Source organism: Notolepis coatsorum (genome assembly GCF_963971535.1).
Source record: "Notolepis coatsorum genome assembly, chromosome: 18".
NCBI classification, from domain to species: Eukaryota; Metazoa; Chordata; class Actinopteri; order Aulopiformes; family Paralepididae; genus Notolepis; species Notolepis coatsorum.
In genome coordinates, this window is record NC_140182.1 from 1,738,456 (window position 1) to 1,763,670 (window position 25,215).

The 25,215-nt window shown below is 45.2% G+C and overlaps 1 protein-coding gene across 1 annotated transcript in view; it reads left to right on the plus strand.

Moving 5' to 3' along the window:
* Nucleotides 1–25,215, plus strand: part of cadps2 (Ca++-dependent secretion activator 2) — a gene marked incomplete at its 3' end in the record, with an annotated part of 521,480 nt that overhangs the window by 119,190 nt on the left and 377,075 nt on the right. The window contains 1 exon segment of the mRNA XM_084334474.1: nucleotides 12,369–12,482. Within this exon segment, the coding sequence (XP_084190600.1) occupies nucleotides 12,369–12,482 (114 nt within the window).

Below are 25,215 nucleotides of genomic sequence, written 5' to 3' on the forward strand. Positions count from 1 at the left end.
ATGGGCCGTACAGGTCTTCTTTAAACAAGTCAAGAAGAAAACATAACAATAAGTCAAGAACAGAACAAGAACACCATAAGGTCCAAACATTTTTAGATGAATGCAAATAAATGAAAGAATGCAAGCACTCCCAGACATACCCAGGATATATTTTCTTTCCGATATCGATTATTAAAATATATCGCGATAATTATCGTTATATCGCCCAGCCCTATCGTATCGTATGAAAGCCTTTCTTTCCGTGTGGAGTTTGCATGTTTCCTCTGGGTACTGCGCGATAAAAGACATGCATTCTAGGTTCATACTGTGTTGTGTTCAAGGCAGAGGACAGATCCCTGGCGTGGCAAATAAAGTGATTATAATGTAATAATTATAATCCTATAATACCAATGTTGAAGAGACTTGTCGTTATCTCTCATGGACACGGGCTGCCAGTCTTCCACAGTGCAGCTTTAAATTAAAATACAAACCGCAACTTTCCTTCAACGTCTCCGTGACGACGACGCAGTCGGCTCTGAGTTATGTCTCGAGTTACGAGTTATGTCCCGACACGAACAGAAGAGGCTCTGACCAATTTCCAAAAAAAAAATTTAAAACACGAACTCTTTCCAGCCTGTGTAACCTTCTGGCTTGTTTTCCCTGCTCCCACTCCGCGGCACCACTTCAAGCTGAGGCATCAATAACGCTTTCCCCCGACAAACGCATCCCACCCATGAAATGACACTGACGGCAAAAGAAAAGATGCCCATTATGAGAGCTGGCTGTCGGGCTTCAGCTGGATTTATGTCCGCTCTCCTATATCTCCGCGGCTTCGTCCAGGGAAATGGATTCGTCCCTTGGATCTCTAACCAGGTTGTGGGGGCGAGAGAGAGAGAGAGAGAGAAAGAACCCGTTCTCTCAGACTCTGTATTTCCCTAACGGAGAATAACTGGGGGTGACGAATGCCCTCGCTGCCGTAAGGTAGAGGAACCAAAACCTAAGAATTTTCCTCTCAAGACGAGGTGAATAAAATAATCAGAAATCTGAATCGGCCACTGTGCCCTCGATCCAGCCGCTCGCCTCTACATGGTGGACTTCCTCAAGCCACTCGAGATAACTAACCCTAACCCCGATCTTCTCCAACCAGCCACTCGAGATAACTAACCCTAACCCCGATCTTCTCCAACCAGCCACTCGAGATAACTAACCCTAACCCCGATCTTCTCCAACCAGCCACTCGAGATAACTAACCCTAACCCCGATCTTCTCCAACCAGCCACTCGAGATAACTAACCCTAACCCCGATCTTCTCCAACCAGCCACTCGAGATAACTAACCCTAACCCCGATCTTCTCCAACCAGCCACTCGAGATAACTAACCCTAACCCCGATCTTCTCCAACCAGCCACTCGAGATAACTAACCCTAACCCCGATCTTCTCCAACCAGCCACTCGAGATAACTAACCCTAACCCCGATCTTTTTCAACCAGCCACTCGAGATAACTAACCCTAACCCCGATCTTCTCCAACCAGCCACTCGAGATAACTAACCCTAACCCCGATCTTCTCCAACCAGCCACTCGAGATAACTAACCCTAACCCCGATCTTCTCCAACCAGCCACTCGAGATAACTAACCCTAACCCCGATCTTCTCCAACCAGCCACTCGAGATAACTAACCCTAACCCCGATCTTCTCCAACCAGCCACTCGAGATAACTAACCCTAACCCCGATCTTCTCCAACCAGCCACTCGAGATAACTAACCCTAACCCCGATCTTCTCCAACCAGCCACTCGAGATAACTAACCCTAACCCCGATCTTTTTCAACCAGCCACACGAGATAACTAACCCTAACCCCGATCTTTTTCAACCAGCCACTCGAGATAACTAACCCTAACCCCGATCTTCTCCAACCAGCCACTCGAGATAACTAACCCTAACCCCGATCTTTTTCAACCAGCCACACGAGATAACTAACCCTAACCCTGATCTTTTTCAACCAGCCACTCGAGATAACTAACCCTAACCCCGATCTTTTTCAACCAGCCACACGAGATAACTAACCCTAACCCCGATCTTTTTCAACCAGCCACTCGAGATAACTAACCCTAACCCCGATCTCTTTCAACCAGCCACTCGAGACGCCCCCCGATCTTTATCGGCAGAAAAAGAGGAATACGTATGAGAATTCCGCTATAATGCCTTCTCGTTGCTGATTGCAAAAACATAGAATGTTGGAATTTAAGGATAAATTGGTGTAGTCTGAATGTTCCTGGGCCAGTGCTCGAATAGTATTGAAACCCTTTACTTTTTACATTTTGTCATTTAGCGGACGCTTTTATACAAACGCATTAATTCACTCGCTCACAGTTAGCCACTCTGCCCCTTGTGGCAGCTCCCTGGCATGGCACTGTGTGTGAGGCGAGTTTGTCTTCGTGCCGAGACGGTGGTCTGTCTGCTGTGTGACCCGTCTCCCTCCCAGACGGTGGTCTGTCTGCTGTGTGACCCGTCTCCCTCCCAGACGGTGGTCTGTCTGCTGTGTGACCCGTCTCCCTCCCAGACGGTGGTCTGTCTGCTGTGTGACCCGTCTCCCTCCCAGACGGTGGTCTGTCTGCTGTGACCCGTCTCCCTCCCAGACGGTGGTCTGTCTGCTGTGTGACCCGTCTCCCTCCCAGACGGTGGTCTGTCTGCTGTGACCCGTCTCCCTCCCAGACGGTGGTCTGTCTGCTGTGTGACCCGTCTCTCTGCTGTGTGACCCGTCTCCCTCCCAGACGGTGGTCTGTCTGCTGTGTGACCCGTCTCTCTGATGTGTGACCCGTCTCCTGACCCAGACGCAGCGAGAGTTCATGATGCTATAATCTGACATGGTGACCATCGATGCACTTTAACAAACTCCCCTGAGCTCCTCATGTAGCTGCTTCTCCGTGAGCTAACACCCTGCTGCCACTATTGTTCTGTTGACCGTCAGCTGTTGTTGCTCAGGTCAGTTGTTGTTGCTCAGGTCAGTTGTTGTTGCTCAGGTCAGTTGTTGTTGCTCAGGTCAGTTGTTGTTGCTCAGGTCAGTTGTTGTTGCTCAGGTCAGTTGTTGTTGCTCAGGTCAGTTGTTGTTGCTCAGGTCAGTTGTTGTTGCTCAGGTCAGTTGTTGTTGCTCAGGTCAGTTGTTGTTGCTCAGGTCAGTTGTTGTTGCTCAGGTCAGTTGTTGTTGCTCAGGTCAGTTGTTGTTGCTCAGGTCAGTTGTTGTTGCTCAGGTCAGTTGTTGTTGCTCAGGTCAGTTGTTGTTGCTCAGGTCAGTTGTTGTTGCTCAGGTCAGTTGTTGTTGCTCAGGTCAGTTGTTGCTCTGTATGTATGTCCTGCCTTTTTAATAATGTTCCTTTGTGTTTTATTTGTATTTATTTGATTTGATCCCCCATCCCCTTTCCCCTAGGGGGATTTTTACCCCCAAATAGGCCGTTATTGAAAATAAGAACTTGTTCTTAACTAACCTGCCTATTCAAATAAAGGTTTGATGATGATGATGTGAAAGACCAATATATTGCGTAGTTGGCATTAAGCGAGACCACCCAGTTAACGGGCTGCGTTAAGACAAGGGGCTGAACAACCTGGAAGGGTGAGATAAATTCCTGTGCACATCGTTAGTGGAATCAACAATGTGAATTTAATTATGTATTTTACAACCATTGAAAGAATTAATGGTTTCATTTTTCCTCAAACTGCCCCTTATGGCCCTCATACAGGGCGACAGTGGCTCTGGAGGTAGAGCAGTCGTCTGGCAATCCGGAGGTTCCCGGGCAGCGTGTCGATGTGTCCTTGAGCAAGACACTTAACCCCTAACTGCTCCCGATGAGCAGGTTGGCACCTTGCGTGGTCGCCTCCGCCGTCGGTGAGTGAATGTGAGTGAACGGGTAAAATGAGGAACAAATTATAAAGCGCTTTGGATAAAAGCGCTATATAAAAAAGCAGCCATTTACCATGTGTACATAATGTACATGTACCTTATATGTGACAAATAAAACACAACTTGAACTTGTAACCATGTGGTTTAGTTGTAAATCCTCAGGCCCCACCCCTCGGTACATCACCTGTGTCTTAGAAACAGGAGAGAGTGGAAGTCCAAGCTATTTTTTTTACTACCTAAATGTTCATTGTGAGCCATCTGTGGTGCAGATTCCCCTTGGGATTAATAAAGTACTTCCATTCTATATTCAACTAATGTCAAATTATAATCTAATTTGCATTCACGTGTTGAAAGTGTTGACATGTTGTTGAATAAACATGGTGCATCTGCCATGTCTTTCAGGAGGTCATGCCTGTTCCTATAGTGCTTTCCTAGACACAGAAATAGCATAGATTAGTAAAAGCACAACTGATGGTGGGTATGGTATATGGTAATATGCAGTACACACAATGGAATAACTTACTTGTTGTGGCTATAGCTAGATATTATATTATCCGCTTACGGTTGACTTTGGCCGTGGCTACCACCACATTGAAAACGGCTTGTTATTTTCTTGCCTCTGGCTTTGTGCCGTTGTTGGAGTCTGCTTGTGGAGGAGATCTCATCGGTTCTTGCAGCCAAAGGTGCATCAGGCCCACAACACGTGAACAGTAATCTGGCATCCTGTAAAAATAAAAAATAAAAAAATAGCCATGCATAAGTATCTCATCGTTTGCTTTGGAAAACAGCTTGGTGGCATGTTGCACAGTAGCATCAGCTAGCTGAACAGCATTAGCTAGCTGAATAGGATGATGTTGACTGCTAAACGATTTCAATAACAATGATAACTCGATGATATTACAAAAGCAGAACTTACCCAGCAGTACAAGAACGGATCTGGAGGATATTGTGGTCGCATTGCTCCAAAAGGAATCTATTAACGCGACTGGTAAGCTACTACGGGTAGCTTGTCGGACGTAGCAACAGTAACCAAGGGGGGCGGGGCTTTGCAAAAGGTCAATGACTAACCGATTTGATTTGATTTGATGATTTGATGTTTTTTATTTCCGTGTCTTACATACAGGTGTATGCCCAGCCCATATGGGCTTACAAGACTCATAACAATAAGTATATAATAATATACTTGACCAATTACTTGACAAATGACATATAGACCAAGATGGCCACAAGAAAAAGAAAATACAAGAAAATACAATAAAACTTAATATAACACAAGCTGTACGCAATGTATATAAACAAAGAAACAAGAGGAATTCAAATACTATTATATAGGATATAGTGTGTTTTGTCTCAAGTGCCATGATGCTTTCTACCAAAAATCCTGCAAAACCGAAGATGTCCTCCACACAAAAAAACAACTCAACATACAACTCTCAGACTGCCGAAACAAATCCGGATTTACAATTAGAATTGTCTCAAATAAAGCCCTCCTCAAAGCGGTGTACAAAGGGCAATAAAAAACAAGATGATATTCATCCTCCACCTCTCCCAGATCACACAGAACACACAACCGCTCCTCCTCAGGTTTACCCTGGAATCTACCCACTTCCACAGCCAATGGCAGGGTGCCAGACCTCAACTTACTAACAGACTTTATTACTAACTAACTAGTGGGAGAAACGGCTAAACAATGTGAGCCTCCTCGACCTGATCAACCCTTGAGGTTAATACCAGGTGACATTTATTAAGACGTCTTCTGTTTTCCGTTTATCTCTCTCTATCCCCCCCTCTCTCTCTCTCTCTCTCTCTCTCTCTCTCCTCTCTCTCTCTCTCTCTCTCTATCTCTCTCTCTCTCTTTCTCTCTCTCTATCTCTCTCTCTCTCTCTCTCTCTTTCTCTTTCTCTCTATCTATCTCTCTCTCTTTCTCTTTCTCTCTCTCTCCTCTCTCTCTTTCTCTTTCTCTTTCTCTCTATCTATCTCTCTTTCTCTCTATCTCTCTCTCTCTCTTTCTTGCTCTCTCTCTCATTCTCACACATAAACACTTTTTTTTTTTTTTTTAGATTATTAGTTTTGCTTTTTTTTTTTGCTGTATTGGACAGACCTGGCAGAGAGGGAGTTGAACCCGGGATGCAGTGCGTTACGTGGTGCGCCACCCTGGGGCCCCATACACACCTTTCGGATGCGGAGCTAATGATGCTAATGATGGAGCATCGCCGTCGGTTGTGTGATAGTAAAGGGCTAACCTTCTGTATTGTCACAGTGAAAGGGTTAACCGGCTGTCGTGTGGCAGTGAAAGGGTTAAACATCCTTCCCTGTGTCACCACCTCTGTGTCTCACTCGCTCATGACACAGACACACATTCTTTTCCAGTCTAATTAATTAATAAAAAATAATTCTCAACTATTATGTCTTCAGGCGACTAGTTTCTGTAGAATGTGACGGCATTGCGGCTGCGTTGTACTCATTTCACCGACGCAGAGTTAGAAGTGTCGGCGTTGACGGTCTCCTTGACGACCACATGATGGCGCCGAGACAGGAGATGTGGAAACTGGTCATTTTGATGCCGTCAAGTCTGTTCAAGTGTTTTTCACCTCAAGGAACATCAACAGAAGTGCCTGGGAGAAAGATATTAACGTTGTTAAATGTCAACCTTGTGTTGCATAACAGAGCTTAGACTAATAACAGGTTTCACTCCCACCTAAACTGCACAGACGTATAACGTATGGCGTAAATGGTGCATTTATATAGCAGCTTTTATCCAAAGTGCTTTACAATTTGTTCCTCACATTTTACCCATTCACTCACACATTCACACACCGATGGCGGAGGCGACCATGTGTGGATAAAATTGTGGATAAAAGCGCTATATAAATTGTGACCCCGACCAGTGCTATAGCCTACATGTCTATTTTTTCATTTTCCAGATTTTTCCAGATTGTGAAAGTACAGAATGTAAGCTTTCAAATGATGTGTCATACTTTGAAATCTGAGAATGTTATTATTGTGATGTGCTAATTTTAAATCTTGTAGCAGTCTTTTTTCCCCAGAGACCTAAGCAGAGAAAACAGCTCTTAAAGATTTGACACCTTTTGCCAGGATTCTGCTGGGCGTAAACAATACCTCCAAGCCACACCTCTCCCCTGAATAGTATTAACATAATTAAGTGCTGTGACAGCCATGCTGACAGATCAGATACAAAATCAAACATTTTCTATTGTAGTAGTAATATAACTACTAGTCTGAATAATGTATATTTCAGTTATTGAATTGAAAACCTTTATTTATGTATTCCAATATCTGTTTTATTGATTAATGATATATTTTGAAAGAATGCAGGTTATAGCTGTATAAAACAAATGTCTGTCCCATTGTACCAATCAATGGGATATATTGCATGTTGGCTATAATGATTTTATAAAAAAGAGAGAGATTAAATGCATGGCCATATATTTATACATTCATGTGACATCACAGCATATTCTTTGTATAGCCCAGTGTTTCCTGAAAACAGATATGTACAGTGTTCAGGTTATACATCTATCATTACACAATTACAACCAAAATAGGAAGAAATTATGTTGACCGCAGGGAATTGTAATGCATAGTTGGTAGAACTGGCCAGCGGAGTGATAGACACAAGCCTCATTATTATCATTATCATTGTTACCACCTTTCATGTGACAACTGGATGAAAATCAGCAGACAATATCAAATCAATTCAAGAGGTTTATTAGTCACATACATACCAGGGCATACAGTGAAATGCGGGTGGTCATGCCCGCATCGATTGTGCAATAATACTAATAATAAAATACATAAACAGGTAATAAGAAGGCATAAGATGTGCATGATAAAAATAGACATGCTAATACAATATACAGTTTCAACTGTCATTATGCTATACTACAATAATCTAAACTATATAAGAACCACATCGGTTCTTTCCTTTAAAGTGACCTTTCCATTTAGTTTAAAGTGAAATTTTTTTTTATTCATTGCATACCAGGGCATACAGTGAAATGCGGTTGGCCATGCCCGCTACGATTGTGCAATAAAACAATAGTAATACAAATATAATGTACATGTATGATGTACCGGTACACAACAATACAATTCTTCTATGTCCCTATGCTATACTAGTACTACTATACTATCAAGTCAAGTCAAGAATGCAATAATAAGAATCCAATAGGATGAGAATGCGACATTGTGCAATAATACAAGTAATAAGAACAAGTAATAAGAATAAGACATATCAGGTATATGTACATGAGTTTTACAAAAGCTTTTACTCTACAAGAACCACTCCTGTTCTTGTTTAATCTTTTTAAAGTGACCTTACATTGTGAGCGTGTGCAGCATGAGTGTGTGTGTGTGTTCATGTTAAAGTGACTGCTAGTACAGTGTGTGTGTGTGTGTGTGTGTGTGTGCTCTACATCCATGTGTCTAACATCGTACAGTCTTCTTGTTCTGAGGTGCTCTAGATGTTGGGAGTGGGCATGTAATGTCTTTTGCGTCATCAGAACAGTATTGTCTTATCTCCTTATAAAGATATTCCTGTCGGTCATTGTCTAGACCAGGTGGGGGGAGGACAGGAAAACCAGAGATGGTTGGGTAGCGTTTTGGGTCTTTCAACAGCTGAAACGTGAATGGCTCTGTATCGTCACAGTGTAATTTCGCCGTCACCATGCCAGGACTGTTGGCATCGAAGCTGAAGTGCTGGTATTTCTTTATTTGTGGGAATCTTTTGAAGAAGCCTCCGAGATGTTGCTGCCAGTCGTAGCTTGGAACATCTACCATTTTCTCAGGATTGTGGGGGCACGATCAGATCACGCTTGATTGACAGCTTCAAGTGCCATTTTCTTAAGTGCTAAATGGACCCTACTTGGTTAGAAAGCTTGACTTATTGACTAACTAGCAAACTAGGTTAGACCACCCAAATGTGTGCTTTTAGTTACAGTAACGACCTCCCGCAGTGTGGCGCCGACTGTGTTCACTCTGCTCTGCTCCACGTTCAAGCTGCTATCACCTGCTAACATGCTCTAGTTTATATACGGAGACCAAGGTTCACCTGCTAACATGCTCTAGTTTATAGACACAGACCAAGGTTCACCTGCTAACATGCTCTAGTTTATATACGGAGACCAAGGTTCACCTGCTAACATGCTCTAGTTTATAGACACAGACCAAGGTTCACCTGCTAACATGCTCTAGTTTATAGACGGAGACCAAGGTTCACCTGCTAACATGCTCTAGTTTATAGACAGAGACCAAGGTTCACCTGCTAACATGCTCTAGTTTATAGACACAGACCAAGGTTCACCTGCTAACATGCTCTAGTTTATAGACACAGACCAAGGTTCACCTGCTAACATGCTCTAGTTTATAGACACAGACCAAGGTTCACCTGCTAACATGCTCTAGTTTATAGACACAGACCAAGGTTCACCTGCTAACATGCTCTAGTTTATATACGGAGACCAAGGTTCACCTGCTAACATGCTCTAGTTTATAGACACAGACCAAGGTTCACCTGCTAACATGCTCTAGTTTATAGACACAGACCAAGGTTCACCTGCTAACATGCTCTAGTTTATAGACACAGACCAAGGTTCACCTGCTAACATGCTCTAGTTTATAGACACAGACCAAGGTTCACCTGCTAACATGCTCTAGTTTATAGACACAGACCAAGGTTCACCTGCTAACATGCTCTAGTTTATAGACACAGACCAAGGTTCACCTGCTAACATGCTCTAGTTTATAGACACAGACCAAGGTTCACCTGCTAACATGCTCTAGTTTATAGACACAGACCAAGGTTCACCTGGACATAGGGTTATATTTGTCAATTCTGAGTTCATTTTTTGAGTCAGTATCAAGTGTTGTAGCTTTTATGATTCATACATTTCCTTTGTGTGAGACTGAGCATACAATATTTTACATAATGCGAAAACACCTTGTGTTTTGTTGAATAACTCCACAGTTTACCAGGGAAGTATGGTTCTGTCAACATGGAAACTGTATTTATGTGTTTTGAAATTTGGTGCAAAGACACCTTTTCTTCAGTGAGTGACGGACATTTATTTGGATATTGTTCTGGGCGTTTTTAGCGGACAACTGCGGTTACATGGTGACTTTTAATTCCGAATTATAACTTCGGAATCAAATCATTTGGATGTAAAAAATAAAATCCTGCGAGTTTACATGTAAAATTCCGACAAGGTGGTTACGTGAAAGAAACTCTCTAATCGGGTTTTCGAGTCATCGTAAGGTTTGGGGCTGGGAAGGCTTCTGATTGGGTAAACAGGATGTTAACGTCATTACGTTTACCAGAAGTAAACAAACTGTTGCGACCGGTATTCTCAGCTACTGTGCTAGCGTATCATTTTGTAACTAGATCGTTCTATTATTTTTAAGTCTTCCATAGCGTCTATATTAAATAAATTGTTTCAGCCCTCTTCCATCGCTTGCTCTTGTCCGCCATCTTTTATGTTTGTATGTAGCCTGTGCGCATTGCGCAAGCGCTAACAAGGGAGCGATCATGCGCAGAAAGACCGGAAGGAACTAATTCCGAAAAATGCGTGAAAAGGGGACAGAAAAAGCTTTCATTCAGAATGAAAAACGGAATCAACAGGCCACTTACTGTACATCCGAATGGATTTTAATTCGGAATTAAGTATTTTCAGATGTTTACATGATAACTTTAAATAGGATTGAACGTTAATTCAGAATGAAAAGGGGAATAAACCGCCCATGTAAACGTGGCCACGACGTGAACATTTTGGTGCTGCCTTCATATTTGGACCAATATCTCAATACAGCAATGTACCCCTCCTCCACACACACACACACGCACACACACACACACACGCACACGCACACGCAGACAAAAGGCTCCTCCATCATATAGCTCTCCTCCTATCAGTGTCCCTCTCTGCATCTTGTCCTAATACCATAGTTCCACGCTATGATTTGATTTAGATTTTTATTCAAGCTGCACGACATCTAATAAAGAAACTTGAACTTGATTGACTAGTCTTCATTTGGAAAAGATTGACCTAGATGTTTCAGGATTCTTCTAGACCTGACCACCTGGGGGGGGGGGGGGGGGGGAGGAGAGTCTCCTTCTAGACCTGACCACCTGGGGGGGGGGGGGAGAGGAGAGTCTCCTTCTAGACCTGACCACCTGGGGGGGGGGGGGGGGGGGAGAGGAGAGTCTCCTTCTAGACCTGACCACCTGGGGGGGGGGGGGGGGGTAGGAGAGTCAGACCTGACCACCTGGGGGGGGGGGGGGGAGGGAGGAGAGTCTCCTTCTAGACCTGACCACCTGGGGGGGGGGAGAGAGGAGAGTCTCCTTCTAGACCTGACCACCTGGGGGGGGGGGGACTGAGAGAGGAGAGTCTCCTTCTAGACCTGACCACCTGGGGGGGGGGGGGGGACTGAGAGAGGAGAGTCTCCTTCTAGACCTGACCACCTGGGGGGGGGGGGGGCGAGACGGAGAGGAGAGTCTCCTTCTAGACCTGACCACCTGGGGGGGAGGGGGGGGGGGGGGGGGGGGCGACGGAGAGGAGAGTCTCCTTCTAGACCTGACCACCTGGGGGGGAGGGGGGGGGGGGGGGCGAGGAGAGGAGAGTCTCCTTCTAGACCTGACCACCTGGGGGGGGTGGGGGGGGGGGGTGGAGAGTCTCCTTCTAGACCTGACCACCTGGGGGGGGGTGGGGGGGGGGTGGAGAGTCTCCTTCTAGACCTGACCACCTGGGGGGGGGTGGGGGGGGGGTGGAGAGTCTCCTTCTAGACCTGACCACCTGGGGGGGGGGGGGGGTGGAGAGTCTCCTTCTAGACCTGACCACCTGGGGGGGGGGGGGGGGGGGGGGGGAGAGGAGAGTCTCCTTCTAGACCTGACCACCTGGGGGGGGGGGGGGGAGAGGAGAGTCTCCTTCTAGACCTGACCACCTGGGGGGGGGGGGGGGGGGAGAGGAGAGTCTCCTTCTAGACCTGACCACCTGGGGGGGGGGGGGGGGGAGAGGAGAGTCTCCTTCTAGACCTGACCACCCGGTTAGGGGGGGGGGGGGGGGGGGGGGCGAGGAGAGGAGAGTCTCCCGATTCAGATACAATTCAAAGCGAGTCTTTATCACAAACGGTCCCAAAGATACTTAATGTTTTGCTGAGCGCTCTGCTTCAGGGGATGTGAAGCCACTCGTTTCTGAATTGTAAGACTGACTATTTGTTGTGATGTGTTTTTCTCTCTCCCTCCTCCCTCATCTCTCCTCCAACTACTCTCTTCACCTTCACCTCCATTCTTCCTCTTTTAAATCTCACATCCTCCAATCCCTTCACCTTCTGAACCCTCTCTCCCCCCCTCTCTCTCTCTCCCCACCCTCTCTCCCCCCCCTCTCTCTCTCTCCCCTCTCTCTCCCCCCCCCCCCCCCCCCCCCCCCCCCCCCCCCCCCCCCCCCCCCCCTCTCTCTCTCTCTCTCTCTCCTCCAGTTGAACAAGCAGCAGCTGCAGGCAGTAAAGGAGCGCTTCCAGTCCTTCCTCAGTGGGGAGACGCAGATCGTGGCGGACGAGGCGTTCTGCAACGCCGTGCGGAGCTACCATGAGGCCAAGGCCACACGTCCCCCTCCTCCTCTCTCTCTCTCCTCTCCTCTCCTCTCCTCCTCTCTTCCTCTCCTCTCATCTCTCCCTCTTTCATCTCTCCCCTCTCTCTCTGCCTCTCTCTCTCCCTCTCTTCCCCTCCTCCCGTGAAAACACTTCTAACGCATCAAGTAGAAAAACACTTCACACAATTCATCCCCTTCCTTCCCGGAAAGTGTTTGTTTGTTCCGCTCGCTCTGCGGCAGCGTGTTGAACTCTGTGTTCACGGCGTGGCGGTCTACACAGAGGTCATGGTCTCCACATAGTAGGGGTGGACGGTATGGTCCTAAAATTTATATCACGGTATAATTTGAAGCATAGACGGTAACGGTATATATCACGGTATCATCGTTTTTTGATAAAAAAAATTATTTTATTTTATATATATATTATTTTTTTATAAAATATATATATTATATAATTAGACTTGTACTGGTATTATCTGCGAGACATCGCCACCACGCAACAAGCTCCACTGTCTGTGTGTACTCTAGTAGCCTCCAGCTACGGCCAGAATTCTCCGGAGCTGCACCTGGACCTATACTCGAGTAGCCTCGAGCAGAGCTACGGCCAGGATTCTCCGGCGCTGCACCTGGACCCTATTGTATTGGTATTATAACGTTAGCAAGCCCTCAGCTCGAATACGCATCGAATCAGTGTTATAAGACATTGATATCATGAGCTATCTGTAGCTACTGCATATATAACGTTAATACAACGCCTCAGTGAATTATTTAGTTCAATGGGACATTTCGTTTTGAACGGTGAACTAACTTGTGTTAACGTGAGCTAACAGGTAGCATACACGTCTCTAGTACTAGACTTTGTGGAGCGTTTGTTGATGTCGGTAGCTGGCCGACTAGATACCCGTTCGGTTAGACAATGCCCCATCATGTATTAAACTAAAAGTGAATAGTTGACTGGGTCATTTTGTAACGGTAGCTAAGCTAACGTTAGCTCAGGGAGACGCCGACAGCTCCCGTGTCCCGTCCCACTAGACTACTAGACCCGTGTTTACATGCGTGCGGTAGGGGCTGGCACGCCCACTGCGCGAAGCCTCCTAAATAACTTTTTCCAGTTCGCACATATCTATTATCTATGACTAATTCTATCTATTTTTAGGGGCAAATGCCAGTGAAATAGTCGCGCTGTGGTTACATGACGGTCATTGCTATTTTAGAGCTGCACTACCGGTTACACGGTATACTCAAAATCCATACCGTAGAGCAAATTCATACCGTTTATACCGTTATACCGTTTATACCGTCCACCCCCTAGCACATAGGTCACGAGACAAAGGAGAGAGAGAGAGAGCAGCACCTGGCCTCCTGGGTGAAGGAGAGAGAGAGAGCAGCACCTGGCCTCCTGGGTGAAGGAGAGAGAGAGAGCAGCACCTGGCCTCCTGGTGAAGGAGAGAGAGCAGCACCTGGCCTCCTGGGTGAAGGAGAGAGAGAGAGCAGCACCTGGCCTCCTGGGTGAAGGAGAGAGAGAGAGGAGAGAGAGAGCAGCACCTGGCCTCCTGGGTGAAGGAGAGAGAGAGAGCAGCACCTGGCCTCCTGGGTGAAGGAGAGAGAGAGCAGCACCTGGCCTCCTGGGTGAAGGAGAGAGAGAGCAGCACCTGGCCTCCTGGGTGGAGGAGAGAGAGAGAGCAGCACCTGGCCTCCTGGGTGAAGGAGAGAGAGAGAGCAGCACCTGGCCCTCCTGGGTGAAGGAGAGAGAGAGAGCAGCACCTGGCCTCCTGGGTGAAGGAGAGAGAGAGAGCAGCACCTGGCCTCCTGGGTGAAGGAGAGAGAGAGCAGCACCTGGCCTCCTGGGTGAAGGAGAGAGAGAGCAGCACCTGGCCTCCTGGGTGAAGGAGAGAGAGAGCAGCACCTGGCCTCCTGGGTGAAGGAGAGAGAGAGCAGCACCTGGCCTCCTGGGTGAAGGAGAGAGAGAGAGCAGCACCTGGCCTCCTGGGTGAAGGAGAGAGAGAGAGCAGCACCTGGGCCTCCTGGGTGAAGGAGAGAGAGAGCAGCACCTGGCCTCCTGGGTGAAGGAGAGAGAGAGAGCAGCACCTGGCCTCCTGGGTGAAGGAGGAGAGCAGCACCTGGCCTCCTGGGTGAAGGAGAGAGAGAGAGGAGAGAGCCCGCGTCTGCGTGTTTCATTCTCAGTCCCGCTGGGAGAGGGAGAGGGAGGGAGGAGGGAGAGAGAGGGAGGGAGAGAGAGAGAGAGAGAGATGGAGGGAGGGAGAGAGAGAGAGAGAGAGATGGAGGGAGGGAGAGAGAGAGGAGAGAGCCCGCGTCTGCGTGTTTCATTCTCAGTCCCGCTGAGTCCGACGCATTTGTGTTTCCGGGTTCCCGTTTTGCGCTCTGATTGGCCACTGACCTACGCCCCCCTCGCTATGAGCGGCGGCTGTGTCTGTGTGCTATTGTTTATTATTATCCGGCCACAGTGTGGGTTCCCTGGTCGGTGATGATGAGCTCAAATAGGTTATTATAATAAACACTGAATGGAGCAATATAGCCTTGTTGTTAGTTAGACAGCAGGCTATACGTTCTTCAGTTGAGTTACACTTTGAAACATTTATAGCGAGTCTTGCTCTAGAGATGCATCATCACAACAACACGGGGCGGCTCTACAACAACAATGGCTTATTTATCTATAAAGAAGACAATCCCATCGCTGACAACAAGTACTATAGTCACACACAGGCCTGCCGTGTTTTATGAATGAAGTAGATTTTCATTTAATCGCCTTTAATAGGACTCACAGGAATTGTGTAAAGTTGCCCAAATAGTGCTAGGAATAGCAATGCATGTCCCCCTTTAACTGGTTCTCTGTGTGTGTGTGTGGTGTGTGTGTGTGTGTGTGTGTGTTGTGTGTGTGTGTGTGTGTGTGTGTGTGTGTGTGTGTGTGTGTGTGTGTGTGTGTGTGTGTGTGTGTGTGTGTGTGTGTGTGTGTGTGTGTGTGTGTGTGTGTGTGTGTGTGTGTGTGTGTGTGTGTGTGTGTGTGTGTGTGTGTGTGTGTGTGTGTGTGTGTGTGAGGGATATCATGTTAACACTTTGATCGCCATGGTTAAATTCATAATTTACCATCTTTCGCCTGCTCTATTTGTCTATGGAGAAGTTCCCCTTCTTTGCAGGGCTATAACTTTTTAAATTGTATTGCTAAATTGACATTATTATGGCCCATTCAATGTCCTATATCTATTGTTTAGGGTGTAGCAACGTTATACTTTTTCATTCACATATTCATACTAAAATACGGTCTAAAGTATAAGTATGTTTTCATCTCTTTCTGCAGCTTTCTCCAGAACGTGATTTATAGCCCTAAATGCATTATATTGATGATCAAATACAGTTTGGTAGGAATCTGTGCGAGATAAAAAAATGTCAACTGGATGTGCTTCTAGGAGTTACTACGTATCATCTGATGTTGACCGGATGGGCGAGGGATCGTTTATAATTCCGTGGGCAACGTTATATCATTCATCTAGTGTGAGTGATATGATCATCAGAGCAGTTTATATGGAACACGTTAAAAAAAAACGCTGAATCTTACCGTATCTTCCTCGCGCCGTTGGGCGATGAGCGTGGAGCAGAGATATTCCTATTATGGGATGTAGAAATACCCGATCCATTTCCAGGTTGTATAATAGTATATACGTCCAAATCATGTTGTTTATCGAGTTATTTGCACCGATCGGTGTTCACTGTGTCAAGATGGAGTCCCTCTAACGATAGCGAGTGCCCGGACGAAATATGGGTGAGCACCACTTCATCCACAGATCACTTCCTGTTGGGCGATCTGCCGATCGGCCACCAGATGGCGCTCTTGAACCGTTAGAGAGTTGAGTGGGACTCAGCAGTATATCTCAGGTCCCCGGGGGAGAAATATGATTTCGATCACAGATTTTTGAAATATTGATATCAAAGACGTGTTACGGCGTCTTCGGCAGAATGAGCATGGCGGGGAATGACGAGTTTCGGCGTCTCCGGCGATTAAAGTGTTAACACATTGACGGCCACTGGGATTAGACGGGCCCCACTCTATAAGGCCAGCTTCTCATAACAAGGTTTAACTATGCGTGAGGTTGTTTGTAGAGCTAAATCTATATTTTAAATGATTGCTATGGGTCTATTGTCTACAGCAACAACACAAGCGAGCAGTCAACGACAGACCGCGGGTCCATGAGTGTTTTTTGTTCACTCTTGTGTGAGTTGTGTTGCAGCGCAGGGCACTGCAGTAGTGGAGGCTCTACTCTGCTGACATAGTGCTGCACTTCCTGGTTTAATAGCACAGTCTTCAGGTGCGCAGAGTCAGAGATATATATATCTGTATGTCTTAAATGTCATGATTAGATTTGTTTAGATGATTAGTTTCAAGTTTCTTTAATAGTTGTCATACAGAAGTACAGAATACTTTCATACAAAATGCTTCTTACTGTTACGCTCCAGAGACTGTGCTAGACAAGATAGTATCAAATAACATAGTATAGCATGTAGTATAGAAGAAGAAAATGAGGTCACAGTGTTCGGTATAGACATATGTACAATGTTCTGAGTTACCATATAATATACAATACTATGCAGTGTACTAATGTACAGTACTATATAGTGCAAAGCAGAAATGGGATGAGGTACAATTTAGGTACAATTTACAGTAAGGTGTACGAGTTGTAGTGCAATCCTTCATCAATAAATATAAAGTGTGGGGAGTGGGTGCTACAGTGCGTTTGTTTAAAGTGGGTGTGTGCTATAAAGTGTGTGGAGTGGGTGCTACAGTGTGTTTGTTTAAAGTGAGTGTGTGCGTGTGGATGTGTGTGCTATGTGCGTTTGGTGGTTGTTGTTGTGTAGGGGAGGATCTATGGTGGTTGTTGTTGTGTAGTGTTCATTCATTGTGATTAGATTAGATTCTTATATCTGTATGTTGTGTATGTCATACATGTCATGAATTGAAAATGGGGGACCCTGATGTAAACAAGACGAAAGTCTCTCTGGTCTGCATCCCCTTAACAATTGTGTGTATTGAGCTGTACTGCACTGTACCCATTCTGCAATCTGTTAATAAAATGTTCAATCAATCAGTATATATTTGTTATTTATTTTTGGTATAGTGCTTAACAAGCATAATTGATTTGAATGTTGCCCAGTTGTGGCCTGTTGATGGGCAATACATATCAAAAGTTCCAAAACATCTATTGTGTTTGTATTTGTATGATCCACTATATAAACATACTAATTATAATATCTACATACATGGCATTTGATTGGAGGCTAGTCTCACTTTGTCCCACAGCAACATTAAAATAGTTTAGATTTGTGTATGTTGTTTATGTAAAACATTTACTTGAAAGTAACGCAATAGTTACTTTCTGAAGTAACTAGTTACTTTTATAATTTGTAACTGAGTAAGTAATTTAGTTACTTTTTGGAAGAAGTAACTAGTAACTGTAACTAGTTACTTTTTAAAAGTAACTTGCCCAACACTGTTGATCGCCATCTGGTAGATCGATATGTCCATTGGCTGATGCTATATTCCTTTACTGCATACTGAATTCGGCGTTGCAAAAAGTATTCCATGCGATCTGATGAAGGCATAGCTTCAGGCTAACAGAAAAAGTAGGCCAGAATGAAAAACAAATAACATCCGGTCTGAAAACAAGGAGTACTCCATTTTTCGAGACAGCGCCACTACCAGGATCTGGCCGGTAATGCACTTTTCCGAATCCCAAGAGTAGGGTATATCTGCAGTGCCGCTCCGTGACATTGAGTAGGTTATTAAAATGCAATAAAAGCAAAAACAAGCTTATCACGTATATACGTGGTTGGCCATGAATGTGTTAAGAGGATTGTGCTGCTCAATGCCACCACACACACACACACACACACACACACACACACACACACACCTACACACTAGGGGTGGGAATCGCCAGAGACCTCACGATATGATACTATCGCGATACTTGCATCACGATACGATAGTATCGCGATACTAAATATATTGCGATACGCTGAGTATTGCGATATTAATATTGCAATATTTTTTTTTATTCTTTTTTATCAAATTTTATTTATTACCTTTTTTCAACTGCAAAGTAAAACTTTGTCAACATGTTTTATCTAATAAAATAAAGTTCAGTCTGTTCATCTCACTTCAATAATTTTTATTGCAGAACATGGTATTTTCTCAGGCAGACAGTCAACACTGTAATCTGTGTTGCATGTACCTGACAAACTGAACTGTTTGTATTACAGTCATATTCCAACTTAACTGAATGCATGTGTGTGTGTGTGTGTGTGTGTGTGTGTGTGTGTGTGGACTACTGTACTATTACAGGTATTGAAATGAACAATGCAACTTCCTTATACAATTTTTTTTTTTTATGAATAATTAAATATCGATACTTGGCGTTCCTGTATCGATACAGTATCGCCACGCAAAGTATCGCGATACTACTACGTATCGATTTCCCCCCCCCCACCCCTACTACACACACACACACACACCCACCATCTCTCTCTCTCCCCCCCCCCTCTCTCTCTCCATCCCCCCCTCTCCCCCACCTCTCTCTCTCTCTCTTACCCCTCTCTCTCTCTCCATCCCCCCCTCTCCCCCACCTCTCTCTCTCTCTCTTACCCCTCTCTCTCCTTCCCCCCCTCCCCCCCTCTCTCTCGCCCCCTCTCTCTCTCTCTCTCTCTTACCCCTCCCTCTCCTCTCTCTCTCCATCCCCCCCTCTCTCTCCCTCCTTGTCTCTTATCAGCTGCCCTCCTCCTCCATCTTACTTAAACCACCCCCCCCCCCCCCCCCCCCGCCAGCCCACTTCTCTCCTCGTTCCTCTCCTGCCGAAAGGGGAGTGGTGCCTATCATTCCTTATGAGATGGAGATCTTATCGCCCAGCTTCTCTCTCTCTCTCTCTCTCTCTCTCTCTCTCTCTCTCTCTCTCTCTCTCTCTCTCTCTCTCTCTCTCTTTTATCCACTTTTTTCTCCCATTTTCTATATTTTTCTCTCATCCCAATTTCGTATCATCCAATTCAACCCTCCCCTGTCACGAACGCTGTTTCTTGCCTCCCACAAGCCGGCTGCAATGTGGACTAAGTCATACATAGCACAAGTCCCCTCCGGTACTTGAGGTAACAGCAGTCGCATCTTTTCACCTGCGCAGCTCGATCTCTCAGTGGCGAGGAGTAACGCGTGGGAGGCTCACGCTGCCCCCGACACTTCCTGATTCTACTGCGCAGGCGCACCAACCGACCTGTAGGAGTCGCTGTCCACAACGCCCGATCCCCACCCATCAGTTTCCCACCCCCTAATACGGCCAATGTGTATTAGTACGGACGACCAGCTAAACTGAAAGCAATGTGGAGCGCTGGGCTCGAACAGGCAAGCCCAGCGTCTCCGCATTCGTGGCGAGCGCCTTGCCCACTACGCCACGTAGCCGCCCCTTGTGTTTGTATTTGTATGATCCTGTGTAATCCCAGGAAACTCCAGCAAACAGAGCTTCAATGCATTTCCTTAGAAATCGTGCCATTTCTCGCCTGATTATTGAATCATTCTGAAATCAACGCTACAGTAGATTATCGGTATTATGTTTCATCATGCATGCACGAAAGGGGGGGGGGGGGGGAAAGCTGCCCCTCCGTGCTTTGAACGCAGCCAACGGCACACACACACACACGCTGTGATCACGGCGAAAAAAATCATCGGATCAACGCAAGATTGGTAACATATAGTCCTTACCTCGTCTATGATGTACTGCAAAAAGAATAATCCAATTATATGATCGCCATTCCAAATATTTTTTTTTTTATCAAATATTTTTCTTTTTCTTTTCTTTTTTCCAACATGAAACAAAACATATCACAATACAACAACAACAATACATAAAAAGACTTCCCAAGACCGTAACTCAACACCACATGACAAGACAACAACTGATACAACTGTACAGTGATCATCCTAACATGGACACTCGCTCGTTCTCTCCCCCCCCCCCCCCCCTCCCCCCGCTCACCCCAGGACCTCAACATGAGTCACACTCACAATACATCACTCAGCAAAAAACAAGAATCAAAACAAACATTTCCAAACTTATATGCGTTCCCTCAACTTTGCCACTGCAGCCAACCAAATTGCGATATCAGATTCCCTAACCCCTATAACACGCCGTGGATATCTCCAAATAGATCACGTCAAGGTAGGTGAGAAACCATACCTTTGGACAGAGTCTGTCTGGGTGAAACCAACGTGAGGCAATACATTTTTTTGCGGCTGTGAGGCCGGCCAAAATGAGTTTTTTCACCTGTATAGAGGTCGGTAATTTAGAGAGATCATTCAATAATAATACAGAAGGAGATACAGGTATGGTTAGAGAGAAAATGTCTGAGAGCTGATATGTAACATTTTCCCAAAAACTCACAACAGGAGGGCATTCCCAGTACATATGCATAAATGTACCTGTGGCGCCATTGGACACAAGGTACATAGAGAGTCAGGTCTGAGACCCATTGAATTCAATCGTCTAGGGGTTAAATAAGTTGGTGATCTGGGTTGTGTGAGGATAACCGAACATTTTCCCAGACTGCATCCCAATCAAAATCTACATCCAACTCAGGAACATCCTTTCTCCAAATCGTATCCAGGGGGAGCTCTTTATACAAGGTCATGAGTAAATGGCGATAAAAGTCAGAAACGAAGCCTCTCGATGTCTCTTTGTCATAAAATAATTTGTGAAAGCGGTGATGCACTAGTGGAGCGTCCCATGGCATGCCATGAGCCTTCAGAGCTGCTCTTATTTGTAAATAAAAGAAAAGGGAGGTTCTGGGGAGATCATATCCGTTGGATATATCCTGGAAAGAGCGGAGACCAGAGTTATCGAAGATATCCCCCAATGTGTGGATGTCTTTCTTTTCCCATCTAGGTTACCTAATAGGTTGTTGTCCAATAAGGAGAAGATTGTTATTAAATAGAGGGGAATGCGTGTGCCATTGATGGTGGTTTGTACCCACTTTCTGAGTGTCACGCCAAGTTTGGATCACATGTGTGATTAAAGGGCCAAATCGTAATTTACAACATTGTTTAATTGATATGTTGGTATACACAATATCCTGAAGTCTATATGGGGACACCAACTTCTCCTCCAATGGTCGCCAAGATACAGCTGCTTGAGCATCAAACCAAGTGATCAAAGGTCTCAGAGAGAAAGCTTGAAAATAATATTTAAAGTCTGGAAATGCTAAGCCATTCCAAATATTGATCGCGGTCATGTGTCCAACGTTTATCCACCAAAACACATGAATCCACGGTGCTCCCAGTGTCCCCAATCCTTGTGTTATAACCGTAGTCATGCCCGAGAAGGAAAACCCGGACCGACTTCTTAGATCGATGCACAGCCCAATCCAGAGGGATTCCAATGATGTGCAATACCGGCCGCAAGGCGTTAGGCGGCGGTATTGGCCCTTCGAGATCTCAGAGCCATTCCCAATGATAACATCAGGCTGGATGGATGAATTATGAATGGATATAGCGAATAAAAGAAATGACGATTTAAAACCCGACTTTTCTCGGGTTTGGCGCCCAGTGCATGGCGAGTTAACACTAAATATGTCGTCCTTGGCGCTGAATGTGTTAAGTGTAGCTCGGTTTCCACCTCTTCTTGTGTGCAGTGGGTGCCAGGTCTGCCTATGGCCTCTCTCTCTCTCTCTCTCTCTCTCTCTCTCTCTCTCTCTCTCTCTCTCTCTCTCTCGCTCTCTCTCTCTCTCTCTCTCTCTCTCTCTCTCTCAATTCAATTCAATTCAAGTGGCTTTATTGGCATGACGCAGCTTGTACATGTTGCCAAAGCAAATGGTTGATAACATAAGCATGGATTACAAAACACATATTAATGTCATAGTATATACAAACATTTTCATCATAAAATAGAACATAAAATATTACGACATAAACATGTCAGGTGACTGTCACTCACTGTCCCTCAGTCTATGGCAGGCAGCAACATAGGCTGCTGCTAGCTCACAGCTTGTTGAGTCCTCCCCTAGTAGGATTGGTAGTTTTCCTGTATCTGGTAGTGCAAGAAAACCTTTTGTTATTAGTTCAAATAAAAAAATGCGTTTCTCTAATATATTTATATTTTTCACATTTGGTGAGGAAGTGCAACTCAGTTTCAGGCTCACTGAGGATGCAATGACAGCACAGCCTTTGCTCTGCAGGGAGCCAGGTTTTCCTGTGCCTCCCCTTTTCAACAGCGAGGCTGTGCTCACTCAGTCTGTATTTTGTCAAGGTTCTTTTTAGTTGTTGATCAGTCCCCATGCTCAAGTAATCTGCTATGGTGTACTGTCGATTTAGAGCCAGATAGCACTGCATTTTGCTCTGTGCTTTTGTTTGTGTTTCCAATAGGTGATGTAGTTTTGTTTTAGCTGTGTAGTAATTTGATTTATTCTGATTGGTGATGTGTTCTGTTCCTGAGGTGTGTTAAGAGAGCAGGTTTGTGGACTCAGCCTCAGGACCAGCTGGGTAAGGGGGTTCCTGATGCTCCTCAGCTCTTGGCACTGCAGGGCTTGATAATGGTACGAGAGGGGGTCACTTCGTTTTAGGTGTGTCCAAAAGTTAATTGCTCTTTTTTGTATTCTGCCCTGCATGCATTGTTTGTAGTTTTCCTCTGGACATGTAGGATAATCTTACAGAACTCTGCATGCAGGGTCTCAATGGGGTGTTTGTCCCATTGGGTAAAGTCTTGTTTTGTAAGTGGACCCCACACCTCACTGCCATAGAGTGCAATTGGTTCAATAACACATTCAATTAATTTTAACCAGATTCGAATTGGTATTTCTGTTTGTATATTTCTTTTTATGGCGTAGAAGCCCGGCGTGCTTTCCCTCTCAGCTCATTGACTGCTTCCTTAAAATGTCCAGTTGAACTTAGTTTTAGGCCTAAATAGGTGTAATGTGTGCAGTACTCTACATGTTTTGTACTTTGGTAGGACGTCCTGAGATCTGGATCTTTTTTGAATATCATTGTTTTGGTCTTTTTGGGGTTTACTGCCAAGGCCCAGGTCTGACAGTAATGCTCTAGCAGGTCAGGCTCTGCTGTAGGCCGTCTGCTGTGGGGGACAACACAACCAGGTCATCTGCAAAGAGCAGGCATTTCACTTCCCGATTGTGGAGATTTATACCGGGGGAAGAGGACTTTTCTAGTATATTAGCCAATTCATTAATATAGATATTGAAGAGTGCCGGGCTGAGGTTGCAGCCCTGACGAACGCCTCGCCCTTGGGTAAAGAATTCTGTTCTTTTTTTGCCAATTTTTACGCTGCACATATTACCAGAGTACATTGATTTAATAATATCATATGTTTTACCCCCTACACCAGTGATTCCCAACCTGGGGTCCGCGGACCCCCTGGGGTCCGCCAGGGGGCGCAGGGGGTCCGCCAGACCACAGATGATTTGAGGTCTTTTTTTTTAATTTTTTTTTTTTTTATTTATTTTTTTTTTTTATTTTTTTTTTATCATCAGAAGCATGAATAGTCTCTCCACTACAATAAAAAATAAAGATAAATAAATAAACATCTAGACATGATTTTTGAACGTTAACAGTAGGCTACCGGGTAGCCGCTAAAACGCGAATCAGTTGACTGTATCACTTTCTGTAGCTAGCCTAGCACGCTAGTTAACTTTCTCGGCTCGTCTGCAGTCAGCCGCCAGAGGCGAAAATGTGTGACAAACGAAAAGGAGATGACGGCAGCTCATCTGCAAAAAAAGTTAGGACCTACAGCAATCGCGAAAATTACATCACCATGGGCTTCACTGAGGGACCAGACAAACGACCTGAGTGTGTGATTTGTGGAGAAAAGTTGGCAAACTCGAGCCTGAAGCCCAGCAAGCTGAAGAGACATCAGGCGTCTAAGCACCCAGAAACCGTTGGGAAGGATCCAGACTTTTTTCGGAGGAAAGAACAGTCTCTCAAGGCGAACAAGCCTGTTGATGTTAGAGTAGCGTGGAGCAGGGGTGGCAGTGATTTACAGAAGGCTACCGAAGCCTCCTTTGAGTGTTCGCTTTTAATTGCAAAAGCAAAGAAACCGCACAATATTGGCGAGCAGCTCATCAAACCAGCCTGCATCAAAATGGTTTAGAAACTGTGCGGCCCACAGGTGGCGGATAAACTAAAATCAGTACCACTCTCGAACAATGTAGTGAAAGACCGAATTGATAAGATGTCAAGTGATTGCGAGCAGCAGCTGTCAGAAAAGCTTAGAAAGGGTCCATTTGCCATACAACTTGATGAAACTACAACTGTCGCAGACGAGGCTGTGCTCATCGTTTAATGTGCAATATATTGAAAATGAGGATCTGAAGCAGGACATTCTCATGTCCGTCAACCTTACTACCAGGATATTTTTACTGCAGTGGATTCTTACTTCATTCAACATAAATGCAAACCGTTCACCATTAGGGCCTGATTTGAGAGGATGAATACAGGATTTGAATATTGGCCAAAATTTTGAAATACATATGGTGCAAGATTAGATTTGTTGATTGAAGGCACAAGTCAAAGAAGCATAGTGGGTCTAATTATGATGCATATGCCTGTGTATAAGCAGTTTGTTATTAAAATGACAAAAAAAAAGGTATTAAACCCAGCTAGGACAGATTCTCTCTGCTACTGATTGGAATTTCCTGTCTCATATTTAGTTTAATTTGTTGCATTGATTTGTTCCATA